Source organism: Microdochium trichocladiopsis (assembly GCF_020744255.1).
Source record: "Microdochium trichocladiopsis strain MPI-CAGE-CH-0230 chromosome Unknown B0I36scaffold_12, whole genome shotgun sequence".
In the NCBI taxonomy this organism is placed as follows: Eukaryota; Fungi; Ascomycota; class Sordariomycetes; order Xylariales; family Microdochiaceae; genus Microdochium; species Microdochium trichocladiopsis.
The window spans coordinates 275,051-295,015 of record NW_025763555.1 but is presented as its reverse complement, the minus strand read 5'-3'; the positions used below and the strand labels follow the sequence as shown (position 1 = coordinate 295,015).

The 19,965-nt window shown below is 52.9% G+C and overlaps 8 protein-coding genes across 8 annotated transcripts; 6 read left to right on the top strand and 2 right to left on the bottom strand.

Moving 5' to 3' along the window:
• Positions 1–14: 14 nt before the first annotated feature.
• B0I36DRAFT_395920 (nucleoside phosphorylase domain-containing protein) lies at positions 15–1,318 on the top strand (the record flags this gene model as incomplete). Its single annotated transcript, XM_046161535.1, has 1 exon — positions 15–1,318. The coding sequence occupies exon 1, from the start codon at positions 29–31 to the stop codon at positions 1,316–1,318; it is 1,290 nt and encodes a 429-aa protein (XP_046005713.1). The 5' UTR covers positions 15–28.
• A 1,407-nt stretch (positions 1,319–2,725) lies between these two features.
• B0I36DRAFT_42423 (uncharacterized protein) lies at positions 2,726–4,570 on the top strand. Its single transcript, XM_046162267.1, has 2 exons — positions 2,726–4,343; positions 4,480–4,570. The coding sequence occupies exons 1-2, from the start codon at positions 2,823–2,825 to the stop codon at positions 4,498–4,500; spliced, it is 1,542 nt and encodes a 513-aa protein (XP_046005712.1). The 5' UTR covers positions 2,726–2,822; the 3' UTR covers positions 4,501–4,570.
• B0I36DRAFT_336644 (uncharacterized protein) lies at positions 4,087–5,347 on the top strand. The gene is made up of 2 exons (XM_046155604.1): positions 4,087–4,343; positions 4,480–5,347. The coding sequence occupies exon 2, from the start codon at positions 4,533–4,535 to the stop codon at positions 5,103–5,105; it is 573 nt and encodes a 190-aa protein (XP_046005711.1). The 5' UTR covers positions 4,087–4,343; positions 4,480–4,532; the 3' UTR covers positions 5,106–5,347.
• Positions 5,348–5,374: 27 nt separating this feature from the next.
• On the bottom strand, positions 5,375–6,694 carry B0I36DRAFT_377788 (putative O-methyltransferase; the record flags this gene model as incomplete). The annotated part of the gene is made up of 2 exons (XM_046160595.1): positions 5,375–6,383; positions 6,555–6,694. 2 exons carry the CDS (start codon positions 6,692–6,694, stop codon positions 5,375–5,377), a joined length of 1,149 nt encoding a protein of 382 aa, XP_046005710.1.
• Positions 6,695–10,346: 3,652 nt separating this feature from the next.
• Positions 10,347–13,154, top strand: B0I36DRAFT_425534 (kinesin light chain 1; the record flags this gene model as incomplete). Its single annotated transcript, XM_046162335.1, has 4 exons — positions 10,347–11,091; positions 11,144–11,770; positions 11,818–12,535; positions 12,830–13,154. The coding sequence occupies 4 exons, from the start codon at positions 10,347–10,349 to the stop codon at positions 13,152–13,154; spliced, it is 2,415 nt and encodes an 804-aa protein (XP_046005709.1).
• A 996-nt stretch (positions 13,155–14,150) lies between these two features.
• Positions 14,151–14,782, top strand: B0I36DRAFT_354953 (heterokaryon incompatibility; the record flags this gene model as incomplete). Its single annotated transcript, XM_046157376.1, has 2 exons — positions 14,151–14,594; positions 14,756–14,782. The coding sequence occupies 2 exons, from the start codon at positions 14,151–14,153 to the stop codon at positions 14,780–14,782; spliced, it is 471 nt and encodes a 156-aa protein (XP_046005708.1).
• A 307-nt stretch (positions 14,783–15,089) lies between these two features.
• On the top strand, positions 15,090–15,581 carry B0I36DRAFT_354952 (uncharacterized protein; the record flags this gene model as incomplete). Its single annotated transcript, XM_046157375.1, has 1 exon — positions 15,090–15,581. One exon carries the CDS (start codon positions 15,090–15,092, stop codon positions 15,579–15,581), a length of 492 nt encoding a protein of 163 aa, XP_046005707.1.
• A 1,493-nt stretch (positions 15,582–17,074) lies between these two features.
• On the bottom strand, positions 17,075–19,406 carry B0I36DRAFT_354951 (uncharacterized protein; the record flags this gene model as incomplete). The annotated part of the gene is given in 6 exon segments (XM_046157374.1): positions 17,075–17,497; positions 17,667–17,805; positions 18,498–18,587; positions 19,087–19,169; positions 19,313–19,345; positions 19,356–19,406. The coding sequence occupies 6 exon segments, from the start codon at positions 19,404–19,406 to the stop codon at positions 17,075–17,077; spliced, it is 819 nt and encodes a 272-aa protein (XP_046005706.1).
• Between the last annotated feature and the right edge of the window lie 559 nt (positions 19,407–19,965).

Here is a 19,965-nt window from a genome sequence, read left to right as displayed (position 1 = left end):
CAGCTACTCGTTGAGCATCCGGGCCCCTATGGCTACCAGTAGCTGGGGTCCCCGTCTCAGCCAGAGCCCGGTACCCGCTGGGGAGGACGGCAGATCTCGGGCGTTGCCAGCGGCATCCCCGCAACCCCCGCGGTCTCGCCATGATTTCGCTGTCGTCATTGTCTGCGCGGTGCCGCTCGAGTACGACGCCGTGTCGCTACTTTTTGACCTCTGGTGGCGGGGACCTTCAGATCGTGCCTCTGTCTCTTCTTCCACGTCCTCATCGTCGTCTTCGTACGGGAAGGCTGCCGCTGACACAAACACCTATGCCTTCGGTCGCATCGGTCACCACAATGTCGCTCTCACCTTGCTGCCCGGGATGGGCAAGGTGAATGCTGCCGGCGCTGCCATGGGCATCAAGGCTAGTTTCCCACATCTCCAACTGGTCCTGCTCCCGGGGGTATGCGGAGGGGTCCCGCGCGTCCGCGACAGCAAGCATGAGATTTTGCTTGGGGATGTCCTCATCTCCGACGGCGTCCTTCAGTATGATCTTGGCAGGCAGTATCCCGATGGTTTTGTCGCGCGCGCTACCCACAGAGACCGCCTGGCGCGACCAAATCGCGAGATCAGAACCTTTTTGAGCACACTGGGTTCACAGCTGGGGATGGAGAGGCTGCAGGAGACTTCCTGCAATTTTCTTCGCGATGTGCAGAGCGCAGCAAAAGCCCGTGGTCGGCGGCCGTGTGTGTATCCCGGAGCAGCACACGATAAGCTGTACAGGTCTGACTATCGACATCGGCACCACCGTGGAGATCCGAATTGTATATGCCATGGCTGGCGACAGTCTTCGGATCCTGTCTGCGAGGAGGCCTTTGTCTCGCCCTGCACCCTGACGAATTGCGGCGACGAAGCCCTCGTTCAGCGGCACCGGCTCGAGTTGAGGAAACTCCTCGAAAGTAAAGACGTATGCGCGGACACTCAGGGGTTTGCCGTTTTCATGGGTCGCTTCGCGTCGGGAGACACAGTGATGAAGTCCGCAGAGGACCGCGACCGGATCGCGGCCGCTGAGCAAGTCATCGCATTCGAGATGGAGGCTGCTGGTCTCTGGGACGAGTTGCATTGTATTGTTCTCAAGGGGGTCTGCGACTACGCCGACAGCCACAAGTCGAAGGGGTGGCAAGACTTCGCTGCGGCAACAGCAGCGGCAACGACCAAGGCGATCCTAGAGCTATTTCTTCCGACTGACTCGGTCTCGTACGAGTCTAGCGTGGAGAAGTGGGACGTGCGATCCTCGCCACAGCCGAGCCGTGTTTTGCATGGCAAGCCTTGTAAGTCCTAAGGCGCCTTCTCTACAGTATTGGCAAGGCCAATGGAAGACTGACGTCGAGTGTTTACCAAGGGGCAAACATTGCGATACAATCTGCACTGGCAAGTCTGCCGGACAGACTTCGCACAGCAATCCTCTGGGACAATGAGATATCCCAGCTCGACGGGACATGGGCATTGTCTCTAACCAAGGTCCTCAAGCAGTTGGACGGCGTAGCGCCGGGACTATCGAACACCAGGCCATTTCAACAGTTCATCACCGGCTTAGAGAAGTGTCTATGGTTTCAGGCCACCGAAAACACAACAGACGAGGAGCTTACCAATATCCCACTCTCATTCCTCAGCGCTCTCGAGAATGACGATGTGAGACGCAAAGCCATCACGAAGGCCAAGTTCCCCATCAAAGAAAAGCAGTCCTTGATCAGCGAGCTTGATCTGGGTAAAATCATCAAACCGCCAGAAGTGGGCATATTTCCGGACCAGCACGACGAGTTACAGAGCCAGAGCGAAGTCCATTCCTCTGGCCGGTTGTATCTCTTCATCCCACAGCCAGACGTCACACCAAACATTGAACGGGAGCTTTCGCCATATCAAGAAGTCCTTTGGTCTCTGATCGCACAGATTCTCCTCTGGAGACCCAAATTCCTCAGCGTGTTTCTTGGTTGGCTGGGACTTTCAATAGATGCGGTATCACTCGGCGGATTACCTGGACCCGAGCAGCTAGAGCCTTTCTTGGTGTCTCTCATCGAGATGAATGGTGCCTCCATAGTCCTAGCAGCCTGTCATGCCGATTGGCTGCTCGAAGATATTGACCATCAGTCACTATACCTGCTCGGCAACCTCTTTGGGCAAACCGGCAGGGTCAAAGTCTCTGTCCATTTTGTCGCCAGCGTTGGAGCACAAGTCGCGCCGCCTCCTTTCGTCAGTAATGGGCAGATTATCAGCAAGGAGACTGAGCGGAATGGTGAGTCTATGCAACACCTTTCGTGGGTTGCGATCATGTGGGAGAGGTCTGGCAAATATTGACACACAGCACAGAATGTCTCGGCGACTTTCAGTTCGAGGGCCAGTACCTTCGCCGTGACGAAGTCGGCGCTGCCGATCATGGGACGAATGATTGGATCTGGAGACACCCGTCTTTCGCGTCGTGGTCATCCATGCCAGCTGGCGTCCTGTGGATCGAAGGCAAAGCCGGCAGCGGTAAATCAGTCCTAGCCAAGACGATTCGCTCGCGAATCGGCATGCTCAACACTTTTGGGGCACAAGGAATTCCACTTCCTCCAGTTAGTGATTGGTTCTATAGTACACGCCACGGAGATGTAACGAGGTCACACACATCCTTCCTGCGCTCTATTCTGGGTCAGATCCTCGAACAAACCCGGGCTTCTTTCCACCACTACGCAGCAATATACAGGCGTAAGAAGGAAGAGCACGAGGCCTGGACCATTGATGATTATGTGGCCATCCTCAGGGAACTATCGAAGTATGGCCTGGCCGCTATCTGCATCGTCGACGCCATGGATGAGTCCGAGGATGATGGTGGCAGTTTTGAGCTACGCTCTCGCATCATAGTCCTCATGGCCGACCTCTGCAAGGGGCCGTCGTCCAGGCTCAAGTTTTTGGTACTCAGTCGCTACACGGCGGACATCAACAAAGCCCTCCACAAGTATTGGAAGACTAGCCGTCAGCTCAACCATCTTGTGCTAGAGAGAGAGAACTCGGGAGACATTGAGACTCTCGTTGAGAACGGACTTAGCGGGTTAAGGCACGCAATAAGTATGTACGAGTCCGATACTGAAAATGACGACGAAGATGGAGACGGCATCATGTTCGACGCAGGTACAAGCAATACCTTTAACTTTCCGATAAGCCGTACCGACACTGGGCATTCCTTGCAAGAGTCCCTGGTATTCTCTCGGATCCGAAATTATCTGATAGCCAATTCAGACGGAGTCATTCTTTGGGTCAAGCTCGCCATACAGACGTTCATGGCCCGAGTGAGACGCGGGTTTTACAAACTCGAGGATCTAGAGGCAGACATGAAGTCGCTCCCCAAGGAGATCATCGATTTCTACAAACTTACAATTGCAGACTTGGAAGCACGATATCCCCCGGAGGAGCTGCAGAGGACACGCACGGCACTCATGTGGGTGGTTGGTGCCAGCGCCATCAGATCGCTAGCACTCGGTGAGCTATACGAGGCTCTCTGTGTGCCTACGGCAACCGCAGAGTCGAACCAGACACGTTGTAATCTCGACCCAATTGCCAACAGCCCAACTCGTATCCACGCGAAATCGTGGTTGGCTTTCTACCGGCAACTCCGCGTCCGCTGTGGTCCGCTGTTGGAGGTCATCATCCCGCCGAGCCGCGAGACGGGCTCGAGCTTCCGCAAAGACACGGAGATCAACCCCCACTTCACGATCCAATTGCTGCACCGCACTGTGAAGGACTTCCTCATGTCCGCGGACGAATCCGGGAGCCTGGCTTTCACTCAAAACGATGCGGACAATCTTGTGTGGCAGACAATGCACACATATCTAGACCTCGCGCTCCCGAAAGATGCGGTGGGATACTGTCCAGTCCCCGCGAGCGAGGACCACGACATGTTCGGCGCCCCAAACGTTGTTCCAGCCATGGTAGAGTACCTCGAGAACAAGAACCTGTTGGAATTCGTCCTGACGGCCGTACCAGAAGACGATCTGCTGCCTCACCTCATGATCTTCGAGCGCAGCTTCTTCCCTCCCCTCATGGAGATCGCAGGCACCGACTGGGATCAGATGCTGCAGGAAGTATCGTTTTCTTACTTTTACTATGCGTGCCATCGTGGGCTGGCGAGGGCTATGACCAATCTACTTTCCATGGCGTCCGTGCTGCTGGTTAGTTGGCCAACGTTGCTTCGGTATGGAGCTCTCGCAACGGCCTTGAAGCGGTGCTCTTCGCAGTTCCGTAACGCCGCAGTTTCAACCGACGGCCCTGCTGTGCAACCTGCGGATGCCGCGCCGCACCAAATTCTCTCTGATCGGGCTCCTCGGCCTGGGGTAAGTCTATCTTGAGTTCTCACCATCACTACTCTTGCTCCGATCCTTGACCGTCGCAAGCGAGGATGTGGACACCTCGCTGCGCGCCGTATCTTCGGTGTTCACTTCTTTTCTGACCAGCCATCCATCGTTGAAGAGACCGACAGCGCGTCGATAGCGCCAATTGTCCGCCTCAATTACCTCCTTCTGATGAACGACCCGTCCCGCTTCTTCAAGGCCCTGGGCATCATCCTCGCTTGGTCCCAGGCTGAAGTCGGCATCGGTATGCTCGTCGCCAACCTACCAGCCTGCAAGCCCTTACTCGAGCGCACATTCTCCCGCACTGCTGGGTCCCGCAGTTGGGGCGGAAAGACTGGCAGCGGCGTGGGCGGCAAGTATGGCGCCTCTCGAGCCGACGGTTGGATTCGCGGAGGTGGTAGCGGTCTCGAACATGTCGAAGAGGGTATCGGCATGGACGCCATGAATAGTGGCTACCGGGAGCTTGACAAGCAAGGCGCCACCACCCCTAAGACGGCGATGAGTTGTAATGGACGCGAACCGTCTCAGGGAGAGAGGCACATCGCGGGAGGAGGAGGGCAGTTCGGTGTTGAGACCAGAGGGTACAATGGGGACATGGCGGGTGATAGCAGCGACGATCTGGCCGACAACGAGAGCCAGAGGTGTATCATTCCGAGTGGCGGCTCTAACGCTCGTAACAGAAGTAGCGACGACAAGCATGGTGGATTAACTTCGGCAACGGTAGTGGTGGCGGTGGCTGGATGAGGGCAATCATTGTTCCACAGCAGATCGCATTTCTGCATACTCCGGTGCGAGGTCGTGTACTAGCGTAGTGCGAAACCAGACCGCGGCGCCGAGATATGGGTTCGTGTGTTCACTAAAAACTTCTATGCTAAGTATTAGCACAGCCAACTTTGCCTCCATCAGTACTCTATTCTTGGAAGAATGCAAGTTATCATAGACAGTAGCTGAAATTGATTGGTCTGAGCAGTCCCAACTTTTTGTAGCCACATCTTCGAAACAGCTAATGGCATTTACAAAGCAAGCTCTGCTTCAATTAGGCTCTCTGCGCTGCCCGGATAGCGGTAAATGTTGATTACTCGCAAGCCCACTCCTTCAATGATCGTTCTCCAGTGGGCTTCTGTGCGCTCGCAGACATTCAAGTGTCCCAGTATCATCATGTCCATCGCGGTAGCCGCAAGTGCTGGCTCCTCCTCCGACACGACTATCTCGTTCAGCAGCACCCTCGAATACCCTGACTTCAACGCCGGCTTGAGGTTCTCCAAAATTCTTGCCGCGTGGTCGTCGTCCCAGTCGTGTAGAATCGAGTGCAGCGAGTATGCCCGGGCACCCATGAGAGGCTGTGGCTTGTAGAAGTCGTGTGCGATAGCGGTGAATGGCTGTGCGTCTTTGTTCTCAATCTCCCCGATAACCACGTCCTGATCTTGCAGAATGATATCTCCAGGATGATCTTGATATCGAGCAGCAAACATGACCATGTCATGGCCTCTTCCGCCGCCAACGTCCACAACGAGCGCCTCCCCAATGCTCGGGTCGAAGCCCGCTATCAACCTCTCTTGCACGGGATAAAACCCGCTATCGAACCAATTCGGCTTTCCATCGCGATAACAAGCCATGAAGGAAGCGAAGTGCTGCATGTTGGGAGGATTCGCGTTAAGCCAATCGAAGAACGGCAGGGATGAGCTGAAGGCCTTGTTGAAAGGTCCATCGATCTTCGACAACGCTGGCTCGTGGTATTTCGTCTCCTTGAAAAAGCTTGGAAAGCTGTTCAAGGAGGGCCGGGACACGTCGTAACAGAACATGATGCTGCGCTGGTAATCTTGCATCGCGAGGCCATTGCTCAAAGGATTTACGCGTAACTTGCCGTTGGCAAGGTCCAAGACGTGCATTGCGACGAGATGCCGCATCAGTCGCTTCAACAGGCTCGCTTGCATGCCGACCTTCTCAGCGAGCACGTCGGGAAATACGCCATCGGCGCCGGCTTCTCGAAGGAGTCCAAAAATATTTCGATCGACAGCCAATCTAATGTTCGCGCACATTGCGGGCTATGTAACACAACACTCACAGCGTTAGCCAGGTCAATATGGCAGAAAAGGGTCTCGAGGTGAAGATAAGCTGTCGTGATCCGGATTTCGGTCAGTTTGCTGATAGCACAGTGTACATACCTCTGCTCAAAAGCTTCGTTGCAGGAACTCGCTCGGCAGCTCCAACTTGGCGATGAGCTGGCGCGAGAGCTCTATTAGCGACTCACGCGAGCCTGGCTGGTTCTTCGCATAGGCATCGCCTGCGCCTGAGAGGCTGGCTAAAATGGACAAAGCAGGAGGTGTGGCCATGTTCTCTGGCAAATTCGTCGAAGTTTCTCGTGTGGAGTTTGTATGCTGGTGGTCCGCAATGGAGAAGGCGGTCACTCTGGTTGACTGGACTTGGATAGACGATTTTGATAAAAGAAGAAATAGTGCCTGTCTATATTAGTAGCAGAATGGCTTAGGGCACTCTTATGACCTCAAGGCTTTCAGCATTTCCTCGGACGGCATACAGGCTATACATCGGAACAGCTGCTTCGTGCTCCACACAAAAGATCTTCCCGAGCGATGAGTTTGTGGCTGGCGTCACCATCAACAAACAAAGTGCTATATGGAAACAAATAAACTCGGGGATGTCGTCACAAACATGACTGCGACTTCAAGCAAACAGTCATGATATGCCGAAAACCGTGATCGAGCCACTTTTCTGTAGGTTTTCACGTCGGCCTAACTGCCTGCGGCAGACCAAATCCAAGTCTTAACCAAGAATACCATGTGGCAGACATCACGCACTATTTTCAGCAACCCACGTTTTATGTGGTATGCGATTGGCCGCGCTCAAAGATATCCTGAATACATCGAGGAGGCAGTAGTAGCCCCAACTGCGACCGTAGATCTCGTTACCCCGCAGCACTGCGAGCCACTGAATGATTGAAGTGTCAGTCAAGAGCTGCCAGAGTGAGAGCTGCTTGCTTACAGGTGGGGCTTGACAGGATTATGCGGGAAGGGTCCCTGGTGCTGCCATCTGGCGCGAACTAGGATCGTGGTGCAACACTATCATAGTAATAGCTCAGCAAGACCATCACCAAGGTCGGCCGCGGTAAGCAGATGCGGCCTGGAGATCGTCCTCACCCTTCCAGATAACTCCTGGCCTATGTCTGCCGTCTCGCCTGTAATGTAGTGTTCATCAGTGCTTCAAGTGGGGCCCCCATAACACAAACAATGACGCCAAATCAACCAGTGGAGGCACGACCTATCTAGTTTGACCCTTGGCGCTGCATCGCCTCCAACGGAGGGGCTCCAACCGCTCACCCACCTGGCACCATATGGAATCTGAACGTGGCACTCGAGACCCCCCTGAGATGAGCTTGGACTAACATTTATTTCAGCCAGCCATACAAATTGCATATAAAAGTGGAAATATTTTTTGTCTTGTCCAATCACGTCAATAATGAATGCGTTCTCCACCTGCAAGGAGGACCTGTTCCAGCCTCTTTTTTTGACTCAGAACATCGTCGTTTAGCTTCTTCTGGGCCACCTTGCGCCACCCCTCGTGGATGATCTTCTCTAGATCTCCTGTAGTTAAATGTGCAGTGTTTTTGATATGGTATTTGACTCTCCTGACGTTCGTCTCGATCCAATTGAGATCACGAGATAGCCCGGGACCAATAATGAGTTGACGGTTATTGTCCGTGACCCATTTCATGACCTTCTTCGAGTGGTGTGAGGAATCGCTGTCGACTTGAAGGCGGAAATCTTTATGTCCAACGTGGTTCTCTATTTCGCTGTATAACTGGCGTAAAATTGGAATCAGAATGTCCGCCGTCATTTTCCCATTTTTGTTTGAAGGGATCGTGTACCAGTATAGCTTCGACCTGAAGTTCCAGCCGACTGCGCAGACTGCATGCATAAGGGTCTGTTCGTTCTCGTCCTCGAGCTCCTCGGCACCCTGGATATCGTACTCTTTGTTTTTTATGGCGTTTCTGGCGTTTCTGAGCTTCTTTGACTTCTCGCGAGGGTCCTCTGGCTGTACAACCCAATGTTCATTGCGGTCCTCCGGACGGCGGTGGACCTTAGTAGTAAGTGCCGGCTGAAATCCGAAGTGAACTTCATCCATTGAGAACGCTGTTTTGAGCCACTCTCTGTCGTTGTACCTGCCCTCGCGAAGGCGCCGTCGAACCCATCGAATTCGTGCTTTCTTGGCGTAGTTGGGGAGCCCTTCCTTCTTCGTTGAGACGCATGTATGGTACCTGAAGCTCCTCCGCATCTGGTTCCTGATCACCCTCTCGCAACAGGTGACCTCGAGGCCCGACTCTGCTGCCGCGACTGGCCATGGTAGGCGGTAGCCCTGCCATTTATCAGCTTCAGGTAGGTCCAGAAGCCAATGATGGATGTGATTACCGTCCTCGATGCTGAATTCGACGCGCCTGCCGCGTCGGGAATCGACGAGAGGGTTATGCGCCGTCCGGCGCATGTAGTGGCTAAGGTCGGGACACTGCCTCTTTGGCGACGGTGACGGTGACTCTGTTTGCGAAGGTTCCTCGGGCTCGGCTGTTTCTCGAAGAGGTTCAGGGATAGCGCGAAGCCACCTATAGCCAGTTCTCTTTGGAACGTTGAAATCCGCAAATACTTCGGCCTTCGTAAACAGCCTCTGACCGTCGTCATTGTGAGTGCGGTGGCCGTCAGTCATAAGAAGGCCGCGCTGCTGTAGCCACCATATGGTGCCCAGGGGCCGTGCCCGCCGTGGTGTAATATGCTCTTTACCGGGCATGGCGATTGCTCGGCCCAGAGTGACGATAATGATAAAAGGAGACGTTCGGCGCGTTCAGAATGATTGACTCTATGCACAGGCCAAAAACCAAGTAATCAGAACAACATTGGCGACGGTGACGTCGTCGAGAGTGCCATCGTCGATTTCAGGTGTTGGGGTTTGAGACCCCTGTCACCCTGGTGATTAGCGCCTTGGCGCCTCGAGTGCCACCTTCAGATTCCATATGGTGCCTGGGCGGAAGCTGCAGCGCTTATTCCTATGAGAGAAGGCCCCCACGAGGAAGTTGACAGCTACAACATGCGGCTCGTATCCACTGATACGCTTTCTGAAGACGCGATCACTGCACGGGCCGTGTCTGATTCGCGTCACCGCGTCATGGTAGCTCTGCCTTTCCTCGGATCAAAGACGGCTGCCGAACTGCTCAACTAAGCTTCCTTTCATGCTGCTGCACAGGGAGAAGTCAGGCAGTTAACACATCTACATGGGCATCAAGGCGTCTCGTGGGAGCTCGCATGAGTCAAGTAGGTGAGGAATGCTCTGCGAGCGCCTCAGGATATTATGCAGATCTGAGGTTGGAAAGATCTGCGTCACAAACGCCTGTCTCCTTACAGCACACTTGGCAGGGGCAATGACACTGATCGCAGTAATGGGACGGGACGTGGCGTAAGTCGTACGGCGAGTGTGCGGGTTGAGAATATCCTCGACTGCCATACCTACTACAGTGGCGACCACGATCAGTGTCCGTGAAATGCAGAAAAGTCGTCGACTCCGCACGGACTCCTTTGACCCATATGGCTTCAGACTGTGCGTAGACTTCTTAGCACTATGCAACTCCATTGGTTGCACTGAACCTAACATTGACAGAAAGCCCCCACGACTGATTTAACTAATTATCCCAAATCGTTACTTGCAGCACTTTGCACTGTCAATTATTCAAAGCCGGCACTGGAGAGAATATGAGGGCAAAGTCGTATTGCATATGCACAGTATAGCGTCACAGGTGAGTGACGAGTCTGCCTTACCCCGCACTTTCAGCCTTACTTTGGAGCTGAGAGGCGGCCCAATATCCTACCATGATAATGCTGATGCCTGCTTCTTTTTATCCCATTTGACCTTCATGCGGGACGTCCGGCCACCGAGATATTTCTCACTCCGACTAGTAGCCCTTACTGTCATCAGTCGTATCCCACAATGCGGCTACTACAACGAGATGACGCCAACAACTACACCCTCACGGACGATCTGCGCGCCGACGACATCCCCTCCTACGCAATCCTTTCCCACACCTGGGGTGTCGACGAGGTCATCTACACTGATGTACAGACGAGCTCAACCGACTGGCAACAGAAAGTCGGCTACAGAAAGATCCAGTTCTGCGCCGACCAGGCCAAGCGACATGGCCTGCAGCATTTCTGGGTAGACACCTGTTGTATCGACAAATCTGACGCTATCGAACTCCAGACTGCAATCAACAGCATGTTCAGATGGTACCGTAGCGCGAAACGATGCTATGTTTTCCTGTCCGACGTCTGCTGTCCTTCGACCTCCAGTCAGCAGCCAGGCGTGACGTCGTGGGAGGCTGCGTTACGAGCCAGTCGGTGGTTCACACGGGGCTGGACACTGCAAGAGCTTATCGCCCCGCAGATTGTCGAGTTTTACTCCAAGGAAGGTGTTTTTCTGGGAGATAAGAGGTCTCTGGAAGCTGTCATACGCGACGTGACAGGTATTCCTGCCCAGGCTTTACGAAATACATCCTTATCCCATTTTACGACTTCAGAACGTGAGGCGTGGGTGCGCAACCGGGAAACAAAGTACGAGGAAGACATGGCATACTCGCTGCTTGGAATATTTGGCGTTTATATGCCACTCATCTACGGCGAGGGTCGCGAACAAGCACAGCGGAGGTTGCGAGAAGAAGTCCAGAAATCTGTGAAAGGTAAGACGCTGCTCAGCAAGGGAGGATTCGTATTAACTAATGCAACGCTTAGGCACCTACCACAACAACTTTCAGATCAGCTTTAGCATGTCTGGCGTCCCCGAGACTCTACATTTCGTAGCAAGGGATCGAGAAGTTGCTGAGATGCGAAGAATGCTGTGCTCAGATGGAAGCCGTTGCACTGTCGTCCTCCATGGCCTCGGCGGCATTGGCAAGACACAGCTCGCTGCAACGTATATCAAACGATACCGGGAAGAGTACTCGGCGATCTTCTGGCTCAATATCAAAGACGAAGCGTCCATCCAACAGAGCTTTGCTAGGGTGGCAGCGCAGATCTTGGAACAGCATCCGGATATCGGCAGCCTCAAGGGACTTAATCTGCAGCAAGACCACGACGAGATCATTCAGGCCGTGAAGGCTTGGCTCAGCTTACCAGGCAATACCAGATGGCTTCTTGTGTACGACAACTACGACGACCCAAAGCTTCCCGGGCGTGTGAGCGCTACAGCGATTGATATACACCAGTTTCTGCCTACGGCATATCAGGGCTCAATTATTGTCACGACACGGTTATCGCAAATCGACATAGGGCATCACATTCGGATTGAGAAACTCGAATCCGAATCGGAGGGTTTGCAAATACTGTCAGAGGCATCAGGCCGCAATGGCTTACAAGATGGTAAGAATCTCGAGGCACGCAATCTTCGGTCACTAATAGTGCTCTAGATGATGATGCGAAAGAACTCGTACGAGAACTTGACGGGCTTCCTCTTGCTCTTGCTACAGCTGCAGCATATCTGAAGCGTGTCCCAATCAGCTTCCGCCACTACCTCCGCCACTACCGGGAATCTTGGACAAGACTCACGGGTAATCTGAATCTCGGTTCTTACGCAGACCGTACCTTATGTTCAACGTGGCAGCTGTCATATGCACTTGTTCAGGCACAGAACCCGCTTGCAGCTCATCTGCTCCAGTGGTGGGCTTACTTCAACAATGACGACATCTGGTATGATCTTGTCAAATTTGGCAGCGAAGACGGCCCCGCGTGGATGAAGCAGCTATCAGAAGAGCTCAACTTTTACGATGCGATGGGCGTACTCCATGACTACGGGCTTGTCGAACCTACAAACATGTTCCAGGAGCCACAAGGGTACAGTATCCACAGTTGTCTCCATTCTTGGACGATTCACATATTGAACGAGAAGCGGGACGGTTGCTTGAATGAGCTTGCATTTGGAAGTGTGGCATCACAGGTTCCTTCGCACGAAGAAGCCGAATATTGGCTTCTTCAGAAGAGGCTCATACCACATGCTATCCAGTCTTCTTCAACAGTACAAGAGAGCGACAGTTCTTCAAGTTGGGCCTTTCATTGTCTAGGTTATCTTTATGCTGACCAGGGGAATCTGGGCGAGGCCGAGAAGATGTACTTACGGGCGCTCCATGGGTATGAGAGGGCACTAGGACCGGATCACACATCAACACTTCGAACAGTCAACAACCTTGGGATCCTTTACAACGAACAGGGGAAGCTGGGCGAGGCCGAGAAGATGTACTTGCGGGCGCTCCATGGGTATGAGAGGGCACTAGGACCGGATCACACATCGACGCTTAATACAGTCGACAGCCTTGGGAGCCTTTACGTTCACCAGGGGAAGCTGGGAGAGGCCGAGACGATGCACTTGCGAGCGCTCCATGGATACGAGAGGGCACTAGGACCGGATCACACATCGACACTTAGAACAGTTCACAACCTTGGGATCCTTTACAACGAACAGGGGAAGCTGGGCGAGGCCGAGAAGATGTACTTACGAGCGCTCCATGGTCATGAGATAGCACTAGGACCGGATCACACATCAACACTTGGAACAGTCAACAACCTTGGGAACCTTTACGCTGATCAGGGGAAGCTGGGCGAGGCCGAGAAGATGTACTTGCGGGCGCTCCATGGATACGAGAGGGCACTAGGACCGGATCACACATCAACACTTGGAACAGTCAACAACCTTGGGATCCTTTACAGAGAACAGGGGAAGCTGGGCGAGGCCGAGACGATGAACTTGTGAGCGCTCCATGGATATGAGAGAGCTATATGACTTACAAATGTCACGACATACCGGCTAGCTATCAACACCCTCCAGAACCTGGGGTCTCTACGCTCGAAACAGGGCCGTTTGAGTCACGCGGGGCTATATTACCAACGTGTTTACGACAGCCTTGAACAACTCCTCGGGCCATCGCATCAGGCTGTCGCGTCAGCGCGACACACTCCCCAGCTTACAAATAGCGCGATTGATGGTGGGATATCCTCAAGCGACGACCAACACTTGACAGACCCAATATAGACCCGGATGTCGAAGAAGAGGCGACGAGAAATTTGTAGAGGATTCCAGGTCTCCACGTACAATAGAGAATTCATGAGCGGGTTAGTCTTCCAGCACATCTATTCTTGAGGCGAGTTGAATATGAGAAGAAAGCCGCTTGGCGGTTGAGAAGCCATTTTTGGCCAGTACACGCTCGCCAGTGAGTACGGACGAAGCCCGCCATAACGCGCCACATTTTGGGCCCGTGCAGGGTCCCCGTGCCGGGGGGTTGTCAATTGCAGCGAAGCGGATACACATTGTGGCCGCTCCTATAATCCATAGGATGAGTTCAAGGTCAGGCTGAGCAACCATGGTCCATAAGTAGTGCTTCAGTGGTACCACTCATCATAGTAGCGGAATGTAGTGGGGACACTAAACTGAAGTCTTCAGTTCTCAGTGCTCAACCAAAGTGTCACTCACTCATCTATCAACCCAATCAATTGCACAGGTGTGACATCTTCCAAGAGACACGACAACCCATGACAGGCACGGTAGTTACAAGAAGAGCATTATGCTGGCTCTGCCTCGTGGCTCCAAGTTTGATTCCGAGCGTGCGGGGTTTGTGGCTACGCCGAGTATCCACTTCAACTTCGCGTGCGGGGTTTCGCATCTTGGTTCTGCCTTCGTCAGCCGAACTCAACACGAAGCACATGTTCGGATGCTGAAGTCGCCACCGAGACCTACCCGCAGCGTCGCAAAATGAGACTGCTAAAGACGAGCGACCTCCAGTTTGAGGAACACCATGGCAGTGAAACACCAGCGTATGCAATCTTGTCCCACCGCTGGCGTGAGCCCGAGCTCTCGTACCAGGATATGCGTCGAATTCTCGAACACGGCAATGTTCCACACGAGCCCAGGACATCAAGCTATCACAAGATAATGAATTTTCGTGCTCAGGCGGAGAGGAGTGGCCATGGATACATATGGGTCGACACCTGTTGCATTGACAAGGCCAGCAGTGCCGAGTACCAAGAGGCTATCAACTCTATGGGGCAATGGTACGCAGAATCGGCAATTTGCTACGCCTATCTCGACGACGTCGACCTTTCCAAGCTTCCCGATGCTCCTCCTCGCAAATTCCAGCACGAACTCGACAAACATTTGCAGTGTTCTGAGTGGTTCACGCGAGGCTGGACGCTAGAGGTATGCAGACGCCACGCATAACAGCACACCACCTTCCCTCGCAATTCCCAGAATCTCAGCGCGCTCAGTGGTCCGCATCCGAGTTGGCGACCCACAGTCTAATCAAGACCACGTCTCCCATTCTCACAGCCGACGCAAGTTTGCTGCCGCACTGCCAATAGGAACCTAACACGTCCGACATGATGTGATTATCTGGCACCCCCGTGCCGGAGTTCCCCTCCCCCTCTCACCCCCGTGCCGGAGTTCCCCTCCCCCTCTCACCCCCGCTTCTATTATGCCTCGCAGACGCCGCCTCTCGACACCCAGTCGCGCATACGCACAAACTTTTGTCGAGGGGTCCGGGGGATAGGCCAAGCCCAGCTGGGTAAGCTGGCAGCCGCAATAAATCGAGAGGATCCCCTCAAGGATGGTGGTGCTGGGCTTTTTCCAGGACCTTAGCTTCCGTCCTTACATGTCCCAACTCTCAGGACTTTCGATTCCGTTTTCATCGACAACATGGACCCCGGTACCCTCGCCGCCATTACCGGGGGGCTGTTCGCTCTCCTGAGCAAATTCAATAACGCGCTCGAGGGGTATCTAGAGCAGCTGAAAAAGAAGCAGCAGGCCAAACAGATCCTGATGTCGCTCAAGGAGGAGTGCGACATCACACAGGTGATAGCCTCCAACATCAAAGACGCCATCGATAAGGTCTCCGGCCAGGGTTCCAGCGCTCAGAATAAACTAGTCAACGCAATCAGGCTCATGGCCCGGGAGCTTGGAGCGCTCGTCAAAAAGCTTACCACGACCATCGAAGACATCTTCAAGCTCGGAGATATCGGCAAGATTGGAAATGCGCTCGTACAAAGCGAGTCACTGTGCTTGGCTGAGCACGGGCCACAATTACATCCCAATGTCATTGTGGCCCGTGCGCGGGTCAGCGGCCTTGTGGGCCTTGGCGTGTTCCAGGCACCACTCCGTGACACAGGGCATCGCATCAGCGATATATAGCGAATTGTACCCGCATTAGATACTTCGCGCTTGAAGGGAGAGACACAACTCGCGAACAGGATGCTGCCTACCACAATGGATCTACCTCCTAGAGTCCCAGCAGGCAATTGCGTCGGAGGCACTTTGTCTTCAGTGCCATAGCTAAGGCTGCAGGATGAATTTACCAGCAGCGACAGCCTGGGGCGCACTCGAGGAGATTGAAGAAGCCAATGGCTCGGGACTAGGTCTCAGAGTACAGACAAGGCTCGACTCGCGTGCTTGAAGCACGCTCCGGTCCTCTCATGGACTACGTAGTAGGCAGTTGAGGGTAGAGTACCTCGATTTAAAGCGGTGTCCAATTGCTAGGTACAATGACTGGGCTGTTTAGACTGAATGGTTGGCAGAGACACAGAAGATGGTGCAACCTGGACCTTTCTTGGCAACTTAGAATTGCGCTGCTCTTCCGGTGTATATAGTAGATGGGAAGACAAGCGGCAACAGGGCAGATACATAGGCGTGGCCTACGCACAGCGAAAGAGCTCGCGGGGTCGTTACCGGAGTGTCAACTGAACCGCGCCAGAAGTCCAAAGGGGTTATCCGTCTTCGCGCTACCAATCATGTTTTCTCCGTTCCCGCCGGTGTAATTGTTGTACGACATCCGGGGCGGGACACGATGGGGCCGATTCAACCGGCTAGTTGGCGAATCATAGTTCACATGAGCCGCCGTGCGCCAAAGTACCCCGCTCCTCCGGGCGGTATCCCGGTCGGCCAAGGAGTTATTTATATAGTTCAGCACAATTTTGCCCTCCTCTGCTTCCCTCAAAAGTGTAGTATAAAGATCTGGCTCATCCGTATGACTCTGGTTCTTGCAGCACGATAAAGCGACCACATTAATCCGACTTACTTGAGTATCTCCAAACATTGTCCTTAGCAAATATGGCGGACCGGTTGCAGCGATACCGTCGGTCGTATAATCCGGCTCGGGCACAGATACAGCCTATCGCTACTCAAGGCCTCGGGCCTTGCCGTGAGCCTTGTCAGTCTGCCATTGACGACTCCAGTGCACGAGCGGCGATATTAGCACTACTTCAGGCTGTAGCTCGCGCCCTTAACGAAGAAGAGAGGGTGGAAAAGAGGAATGTCAACCATCATGAACGTTCCGGCTTAGAGAGCCAGCCGGGCAAAGAGGCAGATGCTAGGCATAACATTCACTTTCTTGATCTACCGGAGGTTGTTTTCTTCCGTCCACAGCTGAGTGAGCACGGTATGGAGTAGCAACATTGTAGTCGGGAGAGTTTATAGCACTTAGGCGTCTTCCTCACGCGTCGACATAGTCACATCTAATCTACCTCATCACAACTCAATTAAGATCTTGGACTTATTGAGACGGTGTATAATACTATCTATGGTTGAACTTTGCGACCCGCGGTATACTGAAGAGGTTCTCACACATAACTAACGGCTCGCCCCGCGGCCGGTAGGTCAATTTATTCATCCCTCCGATAAGCTAGAACCTAGCAGATTGACACGGTCTGAATCATGGTAACTGTTGAAGCGATCGTTAAGGTAGCAAGATAGCTCGGTCTGGAAGAACCTGAACTGTCTGCGAAAAGGGGATTATCGCTAGAAGCGGTAGCCCCCGCAATCTGGACGTTAGAGCTCTCACTACTACTTGCTGTTTTTGCAATGCTAGGGTCGCTGACAGTTTCACCGGGGGTTGCTGTTGCTTGTGTAGTTCCCGTTTCGCTGGCGGTCTCTTCAACAGGATCTGCTACTGAAGGCGCACTGGTACTGCTAGAGGAAAGGCTTGTCTCGTCATCCGTCAATGTTCGTGTGAAAGTGATATTTTGATGAGTGTTTCTGTTGCGGTTAAAGTAGGCTTCGTTATAGTAGTCCACGTAGTTCTCGTACTGAGCTCCTCGGTAATGCAAGCAATACTACCATTATGTTGCGCCGCGAGCGCGAAATCGGGATCCCCTCCTGTAATTAGCACGCGATTGCAGCTGGCCTCCTGACCTGAGCATTGCCTGTGAAAAGTCAGTGGAGGCTCCAAAGCCTTAATAGACAGACTGCGCACCAAAGCAACCATGCTTCACCGTTTGGTACAGTGGGAGGCAATTTGAAGCTTGCCAACTCCTGTCCGGAGCATGGCTTCGAGGCATTGAAGGCCCAGGACGTGGGCAGGAATCCTTCCTCTGAGAACTCAAGAGTAGCCAGGCATTGTGTCACCCGGTCCGAGTTAAGGCTGTAGGCAGATTAGTGATGATTTTAGGGTACGAATCTCGTCATCGGGGCCACGAACAGAGCTGAGATAGTCGAGTTTCCCGCAGTAAGATTAAAGGGTGGGCTGGACAAGCAATTAGATGGGAGGGTGCTTATGGATTGGCCGACCGTGATGAGCGACAACAGAATGATGAAAAGCCTTGCCATATTCTTATATAATACGTTGTCGTTCCGAGATGATCTGTAAAGGTTGGAATTGTTCACCAGACAACTGAATCGAGCTACTTCGGTGGCCGTGCTACTCTTTATATAGCCGATGCGTTGAAAATAGCGGGGCAGAACTATGAGTTTTCGACCGCGTCTATTCCAACAGACCCCTGAACGGACCTGCTGTAGACCGGAATGTAACGCTCAAATTAGCCCCGTGCGCCGTATTAAATCATCAACCACCCGCTTCCAAGCATAATGCCTCTATCTACAGTCATGCACAATTATCTAATTATGAGCTATGAGTAACAAGTCGCTCCCGAAAACTCCGGTGCAGCTCGCTCCAGCGCCGTTATCTGAGCGCCGCATGTTGACACTTGCGGAGCGGGCATGTAGCCTCTCGGAGCGAAATATAGAAGAGGCAAAGGCTAGAATCCGCAAGGGCGATAGAGAGATTCGGCGACTTCGGGGTATTATTACTAGGCTTGCAGTACAACTACATGATACCTTTCAAGAATTTGAGAATGGTAGTAGTAGCAAAACAGACCCGAAGCACCGCCAGACCGACCATGGTCAAGTTTGTAGCGAGTGGAGCGACTAGAGAAGAGTAAAATATAGGTGCATGGAAATTTCTATACAGCTTATTGGCACGCGGATAGCGCATTGGAACTTGTAGTACAATTACAACCTGGATTTAGATAATGCCTGAAGCTATGGCCTCTCCAGGCCCGGAAAGAACTGCACTCGCTTTTGACTCCCTCTAGACTCCCTCTCTGCAATTTCTTGATTGGCTTTTGCAATTCTTAGACTCCTGAGCAGCTGGTGTGCGATCCTGTCACGCTCTGTAGAGTTTGAGCGGTGCTCCTTCTCTCTGTCGGCAAGTTCTCGAGCTGGCTCCATCACAACTCGATAGTACGTGATCTTGTAGGATTTGTTTGATGAGGTCGTTCGCCGTTGGGGTAGGGTAGCCCTGTGCCTGCTAACTGGGTAATTAGGCACATCAGACCCATGCGAGGGCACCTGGCAATAATAGCATCCCATTTTGTAAGGAACGCAGTAGGAAGACAGTTGCTCGCAGGAATCAAGGTTATCTAACCTCCCGGTGATCTTCTCAGTCCACAAGAAGAGATCCTTATAGAAAGCCTTGGCCAGGTCTAATTCAGACAATGGGAAGAGATACTCGAAAATAACTTCGATATGCATAGATCATGGTACTATTGAGACAGCCCCACCTACCAATACTATTTTAACGAGCCGACTCTCAGAGCGATGCAAAGGAGCTAGCCGCGCGTAAAGCATGGTGGGCGGCTCCAAAAGCTTACCCTAGCTTTTCCACGTTGTAAATAGCAGCTCGTCTAGACTTACGGAACATATAATGGAGTCCTGCTTACCCACGCTCCAGATTTCCACCTGCATATCGTGACGGAAATGGTACACTATAGCTTTGGCTTGCAAAACAAAGGTCGAGGATACAAGGACAGCCACCTGGCTGCCTCGGGCCACTTGAGCTTGATTGGAATAGCATCTGGGTACTCTATGGAACAAAGAACTTTACTCGTGGGCCTCCAAGCAATTCTCCAAGAGCTGCTTGCAAGCTGGACTAGACCATAGTTAAGAGTTTGGCAGTTTTGAATGATGGCATCTATACTGAGACTGGTTACCCTACCCCCGCTGAATGGTTATGGCCTCAACAATGCTACCACTTCGTAATGACGACAGCGTACCCGAATATTGTCCAGTAAAATAAGGTCACGTTATCCGTGCGCGATGTGCGACTAATTGCTCTGGTCTGTCTATCGCGGCAAGTCCAGCAAGAAAGTCCAATTTGTGCGGCCATCAGCCAGCCAGTACGTCTTCAAGCCGTAAGTGACCGATCAAGACTTTGACCATGTCGCGTTTGCCGTGTTCAGCGGTATCAGCGATATAAACGTCGCTAACTGCGTCACTGGCACGCCGTCTGTACGGTCCTAAGATC